General features: G+C 38.5%; 1 protein-coding gene and 1 pseudogene across 3 annotated transcripts; both read right to left on the minus strand.

Annotated features, from left to right (window-relative positions):
- Positions 1–566: 566 nt before the first annotated feature.
- LOC125276621 lies at positions 567–5,702 on the minus strand (annotated as a pseudogene).
- A 148-nt stretch (positions 5,703–5,850) lies between these two features.
- Positions 5,851–11,190, minus strand: si:ch211-198a12.6 (uncharacterized protein LOC563253 homolog). 3 transcript variants are annotated; one of them, XM_048204253.1, is made up of 2 exons: positions 11,002–11,190; positions 5,851–9,325 (listed from the first exon to the last, which is right to left on the minus strand). In XM_048204253.1, the coding sequence occupies exon 2, from the start codon at positions 9,179–9,181 to the stop codon at positions 7,607–7,609; it is 1,575 nt and encodes a 524-aa protein (XP_048060210.1). In that variant the 5' UTR covers positions 9,182–9,325; positions 11,002–11,190; the 3' UTR covers positions 5,851–7,606. The 3 variants fall into 3 exon arrangements, with proteins under 3 accessions (XP_048060210.1, XP_048060209.1, XP_048060211.1); XM_048204252.1 differs by having other exon boundaries at positions 5,851–9,328; XM_048204254.1 differs by lacking the exon at positions 11,002–11,190 and adding an exon at positions 9,968–10,981 and having other exon boundaries at positions 5,851–9,328.
- Positions 11,191–11,391: the final 201 nt, after the last annotated feature.

Consider the following 11,391-nt stretch of genomic DNA (forward strand, 5'->3'; position numbering starts at 1 on the left):
GATCTGATACTGCAGTAAAATCAGCCACAAACAGAAGCATGGTTACTATCCTTACCTGGATAACCATGACCTATTCCAACACTTGCTTAATGATAGAACAGCAGTTAAAGATTCAATATTACAAAATGACTAATGAATTTTCTTTAGGTCAGAGAAACAGATTACAATAATTTGAATGGAAAGTGACTGAGGAGCCTGACTTCCATTTTAAAGCATTTTACTGCCAGAATTCTGCAAAAAATCATTATGGGAAATTTGAAAATCACCTAACATGCTCTGCACTGAAGAGAGCCGAGACCATTTTGAAGGCAAAAGAATGGTAAGATATAAGATACAGTAGCTAAACATTTAGTATCTACAACTGTTTTACAATAGAAATGTTAAACAACCGACAGTAATCGAGTAATACAAAATATTCTCATCTAATCAAACTAATGGTTTATCACATTTTGCACAAAATTCTGTTAATAGCAAAACATTATTTTTTGCCAAACAAATAGCACTGTGTTCGTCATGAGCCAAAATTTCATAGAAATGAGTCATGTTTGTACTGCAAGTGTCAATAAATGACTTAAAGGGTAACTTTAACACTGGCAAAATGGGCTTTCGATAAAACTTGGCTGCCTATGCACTAAAAAAGTAAAACATATTTTGGAATCTTTGGTACCGGACTACAGAAAACAGAAAAAAAGGATGTTGTTTTCACTTTTGACAAATAGGTAGGAAAACTTCAACACCCATGCATATTGCTGTCTAAGGCCACCCCCAGACCAGTCTATTATGAATATGCTTGACCAGAGTCAAACACCACCTTGCTGAAATCTTCTGAGGCCAATTTTATCACTGTGAGAAGCAAGATGACACCAATTACCTACTGTAAGAGAATGTGAAAGAAACTGAGCATGCAGTGATATGAGACACTTGAAAGCAGCACCAGTATAGGACATTTAGGACAGCTTCCTGTTTGGTGAACTCTGACCTGCCAATTTATGTAGTGCAGAGACATTTGACCAGCTGATGATGGAAATGTAAGATTGATCTCTGAATTCAAAGAACACACAAACTTGAAGCTGTGTAGTTTGCAGTTTTTCAAGCTCCGAAGTAATTTCAAAAGCTTGAAGCAAAGTATGACCATGGGTTTACTTGGATGAACAGTGATTATTCCGAAATATTTGACTGCTAATGACCAATCAGAATATGCAGGTTTTTGACCGCCCCAGTTAAACGTGTTTCCAGCATGCAAACTACTGAAAATTTAGCAAAGGAATTTTCCTATGATGCAATGATTGTAAGATTCTAAGAAAAGATATCTATGGAAAACTCAGAACAAAAAATAAAGTGACAAAGACCAAACTATATTCATTAATCAGGATGGAGGAAATTCAGCTATCATACATTTTTGCCACACAGAAAACTAGGTACTTTTACTTTGTGTTAATAAATTCACACATCACTGTGTGGAGCTTGAAACTGTTTTACTGTAAAGAACATAGCGTTTGACAAATATGTTTACTCTCTGTTGTACTTCATGTTGGTTTCAAAAGGGAAGTTATTCATTTCTGAAACCCATTGTTTGCAGTATTTGCAACTAACAATGGCCTCTTTGCCAAAAATTGCTGAATACAACATAAAATACAATAATTCTCATTTAAATGCATGGCTGAAAAATGAGGCACCAGTTTATTTAATCAAAATGTATACAATGATTGAGTCAAAGCCGTTACTAATGCTGTTATAAAATTTATCATGACTGGCAAGCTGTATTGTCAAACTACCTGAGAGAAACAATCCATTTTCTAAATAATATTATTGCTTTGTGGCAATAATAGCTCTCCTGAGCCGTATCCAGAACCTCATGTTACTCAAAGGGTCCCTGCTCCACTTCAGGTATGTGTTCTTTTTCAGATGCTTATGAAGACCAAACACTTTCTTAGTCTTCCTCTCTTCCACATCTTCCAGAATGATGATGATGATGTTGGCATTGTGTTCCATCATAAACCGGGACTGAGCCAATTCAAACTCAAAGCGACACCAGGCGCTATCAATGAAGTGTTGAGACACAACCACAATGACTTTACGGCTGCCCATTATTCCTTCATCGATAATGTTGGAGGCGATGGACTTCCCTGCTTGAAAGTCCCGCATGTGAAGGCAAAGATGAATAGGTGGAACACCGTTCTCCAGATTCTCCATCAATTCATTCATGACCCAGGCTTCATCATAGCTGGAGAAAATCACAAATGCGTCATAGGAACATTCTTGTTGTGCAGGTGATCTGTAGCCTCTCATTAGAATACAGCAATACTGAAGATAAAACTGGAACCTATAAGCCAAGACTGATAACACGACTACTAATATAACAAAACATACTGATAAAACAATTATGAGTCTTTTCTTGTGCACACAGCTGTCAATGTCAAAGTCCGCTGCTCGAAAATCTGAGCTTAGTGAAAAAGATTGACAAAAAATATTTTCTGCTTGCTTCAAAATGTTCTGGTTTTTGATAATCCAGAAAATAAAATCTGTCTGGGAACAGGAGCAGTCGATGGGGCTGGAGGACAAATCAAACTCTGAAAGGTTTGTTGGCAACTTTTGGAGAACATCAAGTGGGATGCTAGTAATGCTGTTTTTATCTACATAAAATGATGTTAATTGTTTCAGGTTTGAGTGGGTAAGAAAATCTACAGCCATTAAATTGTTTCCTCTGAGATTCAAAAGTCTAAGCCTTTGAAGATTTTTAAAAGAGCTCGAGTGTACCTCTACCATACGACAGTAAGACAAGTCAAGGTGCTCTAGAACTGTGAGATTATTAAATAAATATCTTACTACAAAAATTATTGCCAGCCATCTTGAGAACATTAAGACTGCTCAGTCCATAAAAGCAATATATGTTAGTAAAGATGATATTTGAATAAGAAACATCCAGATACCTCAAATACTTTAAGTTAGACAAAACTGAAAGGTATCCGACGCGTAAAATCTTTGTATGGTGGAAATCTAGAATCTCAAGGGAATCAAGTCCAACAAATGATACAACATCAAGGTCAATTTCTGCATTTAGAATTAAATTCAAATACCAGATTTGAGGGGTGCCAGATAAAAGTGTTGCACAGCATCGTTTTAATTTAATCTGGTTAGAGCTCAAATCTATATATTTAAGCTTAGGCATGTCAATGAAAGCTTCATCACAAATTGGTCCATTGTTGTGTGTAATTATTAGTTTTTCTAAAGTATGGAGATGTGACAGTTGTTTACCTGGCAAAGAACCCAAGTGATTGGAAATCAAGTAAAGCTCCTTGATTTCATGAAAAAGCACATGCTCCGTTTCATCGATTAGACCTCCCATTACTACTACCTTTGTGGCATTAATCATACAGCAAAAGCTAGAAATTAACGCAGTAGGACTTTCCATAATGTAATAATATACCTCCTTAAAATTAATGTAACAAAAGCCATCTAAAAAGTCAGTGTTTGAGAACTGAAATCTGAAATCATCCTTGTACTTTCCAAACATCAGCCTTTCGAGTTTCGACATTAAGACCATATAGAGCTTTTAGACCAACTTTCTGAGCAGCAAATGAAACAAAGGCAGATCGGATGTCCAGCTGTCTGAGATGAACATCTTTGAAAGCTCCTGGATCAATATATAATAATGGATTCCTAGAAAGAATCAAAGTCATGTTTCTGCCAATCTTTCGCAACACAACAGTGTGATCAGTCTTGATGGTGGATATATTATTGCCATGTAGATCAAGTAAACTGAAGTCTTTAAAGGAGCTCATGAATGGAGGGAGAGAGACAGACTGGATGTTATTTGTTCCAACTCTAAGTTCCCGTAGCTTGGTTAGGTTATTCATTTGAAGCGGTAAGGACACGAGACCAACATCCACAAGAACTAGTCTCTGTAGATTATGTAAGAATTCAAGCATCTAGGTCCAAAATATGCAAGAGGCTTTCCAGTGAGAATCAAAGTAGTCAAATTCTTAACATTGTAGAAAGCATCATTTTCAATGTGCTTGATGTGACATCTGAAGTAAACGCATACATTCAATATTATTTATAGAACGCATTATACAACAACTGAGTATTAAATAGTAATAATATTGCTTACCTTGACAGATCAAGAACTTGCAGAAAAGACAAAATTGGGAATGTGCTCTTCTGTAAATATTTCATAACATTAAAACTAAAATCCAGAGTCTGAACAGATGAAGGAATACTGGGTGGTATGGAGCTGAGGTTTCTTCCCATGCATGAGTACTGCAGATTCTCTCAAGGTTACAAAAATTAACAACAATAAAAACAGTAATGAAAAACAGATTTACATTTAGAAAACTTACTTTAGTGTATGATTCTCCAGCACCTATGGAAAAACATATCATGAAAGCGCTTATAGTGAAGAAAATCATCTTGCGTGATATCGAGATTTTCTGTCATATAAAAAAAATAAAAATCTGAGCCATCTTGTTTGAGTTCATCTCATATGACAAGCAAATGCAATGGGTTTTACATTGGGAAATTTTGGGCAAAAATACAATGTCAAGAGAAATAGGCCTGAGGTTATTATGGTAAATCTCGAGCTACTAAGTCATTTTTGGAATATCCCAAATGAATTAAAAAGAAACTATATGTTTTAAAAGAACTGAAACTAATTGAAAAAAAGTAGTTACATAAATCATGAAACAATTATTAATACTGGCACATACTGTTTAATCTCCAGCAACAACGATTTTAAACTATCACCAACATGGGAAATGTGACTGCTCAGTTGAAAAACTACTCACCCCAATCTGAAATTCAGATTCACCATAGCTCTAGTCTAGAGTATGTGCTAATGGTGTGGATTAGTATACTTTAAAAGGTACATTATGTAACTTTTGGCACTCTAGTGGTTAATTAACAAAACTGCATGCATCGTAGGGAATACAATTGTAGCCAGAGCTACTTATTTCTATGTATATGACGAGTCACACAGGTACCAGGTTACTCCGCAGAGGTTGTCATCCTGCCTGGTCTAAAATAGAGTAAAAACACTTATTGTAGGCACACCATAGAGTATTCAGAATAAGACAAAAACAGTTTGAAAGATGGATTCAAGACTCGCTCATTATATAAATTTTGAAATATCAGAAATTTTGTACATTTTGAACAAAAGAGTACCTTTACGAATTAAGAAAATATCCACACATGTAATCTTGCAATTAATCACTGACCAATAATGTATATGAGCTGCCAGCAGATGGCCCTGCATACAAATGACACAAGGTCAAATCTGCAATTACTGGAAACTTCAGTCAGAAACTTAAGTCAACTCGCCTAAAGCGATAACCCGACCAATAATCAATCTCTTTTAGTCTGATCTTCACATATACATACAAAAAAACAAACAAACAAAAAAAAAGTAATTGAAGGTACAATTCCTTTGTGTGGGTGTTGAATTTTCCCCCATTTCCCTCCCTTTTATTACAGATTTTTTTGTTTTACCCCCTCTAAATATTAAAATCACCAATAAGGCATCTTCCTCAATGACACGATAAAATTTCCTTTTAACGTTAAATTCACTATATACACTACATCAGTGGTTCTCAAACCCGTGCTGGAGGAGCCCCAGCCCTGCATATTTTGCATGTCTTCCTATTTCTGACACACACATTTGAGCTCTTTCGGTCTCTACTAATGAGCACATGAGTTGAATCAGGTGTGATAGATGAGGGTGACATACAAAATGTGCAGGGCTGGGGGTCGTCCAGCACGGGTTTGAGAACCACTGCACTACATACAGTAGACCTTGATGGATGCAAGAAGGTACTATAAAAAACAAAACAAAAAAAAAAAAGCTGTATGAACCTGTTGATAGTCAACAACCTTTATTTATCCATATATGTGAGCCACTCAAAGATGGGGGAATAGACAAATGGGACAAGAATTGACCATTATAGAGGGTAATCAACATATGGATCAATGGCATTGTAACTTTCTTTAACCTCTAATCTATGAAGAGGTTTGTTGACAGTAAATTAAAAGACATAAGTAACAGTGTAAACATTCATGTACAGAGAAGCAAAAAAAAAAAAAAAAAAAAAAAAAAAAAAAAATCAAATTAAAACATTGATTAGTATGTAAAGAAACAAAAAGGGAGCAGGAGCCAAAACCTTATTTTTTCTATTATAGCTCAGCATACATTTCTACACGGCATGCAATAAGGCACCTAACTAACACAATGAATAAACCTATGCTACGTGATGAAGCAGAATTGTTATTCAATGGAAAAGAAAGAATAGTTCCGATACAATGTTCACTCCCATAAAAACAGTATTCCTTTCATTTCCCTTTCAATTACCCAAACCTTTTTAAAAAAATACATCCATTTGTAAAAGATTTTCTCCATACACAGAAATGTAAATAGAAAGCACAAACCCATGGATTAAGGTGAGAAGAAAAAAAACTATTTAAAAAAAACAAAAAGCAAGCTATATTTTGTATTTGCATTAAAGTATACACAATCTATTATTATTATTATTAAATGTTGATATTCTATACACTGCCGTCTGATTTTATCAATGGCCGAGAAAATCTTAAACTCACAGTCAGCCACTGGTAGCAGGGAGAAGCACTAAAGACATTTAGGGGAACACTTTGGCTGTACCAAGTTTGCTTTGTATAACAAAATCAGTTATTTAATTCAGTTGTCCATTGAAAACTGGCACCACGAAAGGTGAACCAAATTTCCCAAAAGAAAAATGTACATATTATCTGATTTTGTTGCAGTGACCCTTTATGAACAAGATCTATTTTTCTCGACCCAATGTAGAAGATTAGATTTCTTGCCCCTCACCTTTGTGCTGCTCTCATGAGCAAACGTCAGGGAGTTAGTCAAGTTAATATGCTGTTAGGTTACAGACTCCATTGGTTTGCATCATAAGGGGTTTGATTAACATAGCCTTATATTTTGAAAGCTTGTTTAAAACTAGTGACATCCCCTGAAAGCACCATCCCACTTCACTGACAAGAGATGGATAAGACTTAACTGGATCATACATCAAATATGCTCCATTTTCAGAAATCAGCACTACTTACCTATACATATCTATATAAAAGAAATTCAACATATATTTACACGATATCAGTTTCTCAACCCATTAATGATGCAGAGATGGTTAAAAGATACAGACTAGGGGAGTGAATCGTTGCATCTAGACTATTTGCTTAAATGTCTGCCACTCAACCGACTTGACCTAATACTCAGTTTCAAGATTGTGCCAGGCTTCCATAAACTTCCAAAACCAGCTTAAAGCACAAGTCAGTGATGATGGAATCTCAATATGTTTTGTCTATGGTTTTAATCAAACACCAAGTTCCAGAATTACATATGTATCTAGTTATGAGCACATTACACAGGGGTTTTCAGTGTCAATCATACCAAATTGAAATTCAATCCTCTTTAAAAAGTCATAGGACTTGATTTTAGAACAAGTTCCCTCAGAGCAGGTCCACACCGACTTTCTGGATTTTCGTGCATCTTTTGCCAAACCCTTTAACATTACAAGCTGGCCTGAATCATGGGATGAATGGTAGCGCACCACTTGTGGTGGAAAGGAAAACAAGCTTATTGGTCAATATGAATTCTGTGATGCCTAGACAGAGAGGACGAATGATTGAAACCCTTTCCACACTGAGCGCACCTATATGGTTTTTCACTCTGAAGGATTCTCTGTTTCAAGATGGTAGTGTGGGGGAATCCCTTTCCTGTCGCAATAGCACTGTAAGTCGACTTATCCTCCAAATGAACCCGTTGGTGTCTTGCGAGAGATGAGGGATGATTGAACCTCTTCCCACATTGAGCACAGGTGTAGGACTTTCCATCAGAATGAGTTCTCTGGTGCCTGGATAGCGACGACGAGTGATTGAAGCTCTTCTCACAATGGTTGCAGCTGTATGGCTTTTCACCTGTATGCATTCCCCTCTTCATTGTAGTATCGAAGGGGAAATCCTTGTCGCCCTGGGCATACATCTTGGCCTCCAGGTGGACCTTGTGGTGTCTTGACAAGGAAGAGGAATGGTTGAAACCCTTGTCGCACTGAGAACACCGGTAGGGCTTTCCACCCTGATGGACCAGCTGATGCTTCTTGAGGTGGCGTTTCCTGACAAAGCTCTTTCGACACTGGGTGCACTTGTAGGGCTTCTCCCCTGAGTGGATTCTCTGATGCTCTCTCAACGTAGCCGCTGCGGCAAAACACTTTCCACACTGGGTGCATCTGTGTGGCTTTTCACCAGCATGAGTCTTCTGGTGCTGTTTAAGATTGGAAGCCGTCGTAAAGCCTTTACCGCACTGAAGACATGTAAATGGCTTGTCGTGTGCATGCAGCTCTTGATGCTTCTTGAGATGGCGTCTGCGCACAAAGCTTTTTCGGCATTGGGTGCATTTGTAGGGTTTGTCATCCGAATGCATTTTCATGTGCTCCCGGAGAGTGATGGCAGCGGCGAAGCTCTTGCCACACTCTGAACATCTGTGCGGCTTTTCAGGAGAGTGCATCATCTGGTGCGGTTTCAAGTTGAATGCGTCAATGACTCCTTTACCAACCATCTCAAGACCAGTGGTGTAACTTTTCTCTTTCATGTGAATCCTCATGTGACTTCTTAGGCTGGCTTCAATAGCGAAGCTCTCACCACAGTGGACGCAAATGTAGGGGTGAGTGGCTTTGTGGATTTCAAAGTGTTCGTGGAGATCAGACATGCAGTCAAAAATCTCGCCACACTCACTGCATTGCAGGCCATGGGCTTCGTGGATGATAACACCATTCTCTGACTCCACCGTAAGCTCCCCTCCATGGTCAGACTCCACCTTTACAATATGTTCTCCACCACCCATCTCTGTCTTTAACAGCACCTCACCGAGCAAATGCTCATTGCCTTTTATTTCTGCGCTACTGAAATACTGATGATGATCGTGGTGTATTTCAGATTTAATATAGTCATGGTCCGTCTCTGTTACCACATCCACGCAGGTCACTGCCCCCAAATCACCATGAATGGCCTCCAGGTCAAGTCTTTTGTCCTCTTGAGTCATAATCTCAGTCTCTGCTCCATAATGCAAGTCACCGACTTGAGTATGGGCTATGACACACTCAGATCCCAATGTATCGAGACCTGGTGTGTCACAGTCAGTCTCTGACTCAGCCATCAGGACGCACTCCAGCCTGACGACTTCCGTCTTCCCGGTTAAGTGAAACTTAGCGTTGCTCTACGAGCCCCGCTTTCCCGCAAAGAAACTTGAAGGGGTGCCTGCCGCAGGCTCAGTCAGTTCTTGAGTCAGGAGCAGTCCTGCCTGCTGAAAGAAGGAACATTTTTAAACTCATCTGTATAATGATAAAAAAAAAATGAAAACATTTAATTTTCACCTTGATTTTAGTACTTGAGATACCTTAAAAGTTTAAAATAAGGCAGAGACTAAAGCAGTTAGTTTTCTATAAAGTAAATTATCAAGAAATTAATTGATGCTTTTTAATGTGACAAAGAAACAAACAGCTTCAACTAAATGGGTAATAGGCATGTCTAGCCATAAACTTAAAAAAAAAAAAAAAAAAAAGGAGACAACAGAATAAGTTGATGCATAAACAAATCTAACAATCAACATCCTAAGGTAGAAAGGGTGTTGTATAGTTGAACAGAACTGGGAACTGAACTATATACACCATAGCTTGCAAAAACATCTTATTGCTAAAAATTGTAAACAAATATGAGCCTGATCTAGAAACAACCATAAAGCTAGTTAGCAGAAATATCAGTGGCTACAAATTGGCTAAGGTTAGCCTATGGGTAGTTTATATTTGGCTATCTTGACAGGCTAGGTTTACATGAATATACAGTTCAGGCATTCAATTCTCTCAAATGAGCAACACTGAACCACATCCAACTCCTTTAAACATACCTCATATTTAACAAACAAAAAACAATGTTTACAACTTACACATACTGCTGGTTTGTCACTGTTGGCTAGGTTAGCTGGCTAAATAGCTGCTAGTTAGCTTCCTTGAGCATGCATTTTCAGCTAACTAGCTGGCTAACTAGCACTATAGCTGTATCATAAAATGATACTGAATTGAAAAGCTGACAGACTGCCTCAAATGCGGAACTCCACTTGTCAATTTTTAATCATGCATACGCTTTTTAGTGCCGCACAGTCACGTAGAGACTGACGCTACAGCTTCTATAAAATACAACGAGTTTACGGTGGGCATCTTGTCCGCCAGAGGTTGGAACAGCTAACTAGCTGTAAAATGGCCGCCGCGACTAGCTTCCGCCCCTAATACAAGCACGCAGATGCAACGCGCAATGTGAGGAAATGCAAATAAACCAGGTCATATCAATTGATTCGTTTTATTGCTCGCTGGGAAAATAGCTCTAAAAACTCAAGATTATCAAGACATACGGCAAACCGCTCGAGTTAATGGCTAATCACAGATGTACGCTATTCGCGAAAGCCCGGGAAAGGCGCCCCCCTTCTTACATAACGCGTTTTTGTTTTGTGGCGTCGAATTAAAAACTAAATAAACATGTATTTGACGTCTTTTGTGGCTATATGCGATTCTTGAAATCATCAATATCAACTGACACTAGCACTGCGTTGCTATAAGCTGTGCTTATCATGCTATAGTCCTAGCCCATTTTTAGCTGTGTGAAACAAACATGGCCTGTCGTCCTGCTAAGCTGCCTCGCTAGCGGAACACTAGCTGCCTCCGCCGCCATTGCTACAGGACACCTCCGAACTTCGTGACGTCCACAATTCATCGCTAGCGTTGACCGAGCGCCACTTATTGCAGTGCGTTCAAAAAATGGCCAAGATTGAGCATATGCCACAACGTGTGGTGTATCGTTAATTAAATAACAACATTGTATAAAATATAGCACGCTAGTTAGCCAGCTAAGTTAACTTGCAACGGTATATAAAGCCCTGACGCACATAAACATTAAACGGTTATGTATTGAAGAAACATGTCCGACCTCTTTGCCCTTTAATGGCTTTTTTTTTGCGAGATGCGCTGCTAGTAGTCGCGGCGTAGTCAAAGGCCTGAAGATCTTCGTTCTGTTGCGTCTGTACTGCCTGGTTGCGGTTTGCACTCTGTCACTCTTTCTCTCTCCCTCCCTCCGTACGTACGTAGCGGGATGGCGCCGCGGATCAACTGGCGCCAACTATGTTGGAGCGCATGAGCAAAAAAACAAAGCGGCGAAGAAACAAGCGCTCGACTACCCCCTGTAGTCCTGGAGGATGGCACCTTCGCCTTCAGTCCCATACAGTCTATGGTCCCAACCAAAATATATATATATCCTCCTGAGACCCAGAAAAAAAAGTTTTTGAATTTAATATTTTGTTTCACATCATTGCATTGTTTA

This window comes from Megalobrama amblycephala, linkage group LG10 (genome assembly GCF_018812025.1).
Source record: "Megalobrama amblycephala isolate DHTTF-2021 linkage group LG10, ASM1881202v1, whole genome shotgun sequence".
In the NCBI taxonomy this organism is placed as follows: domain Eukaryota; kingdom Metazoa; phylum Chordata; class Actinopteri; order Cypriniformes; family Xenocyprididae; genus Megalobrama; species Megalobrama amblycephala.

Coding starts and splice junctions, on each gene's coding strand:
- si:ch211-198a12.6 (XM_048204253.1), bottom strand. CDS start 9,181: ATGGCTGAGTCAGAGACTGACTGTGACACACCAGGTCTCGATACATTG.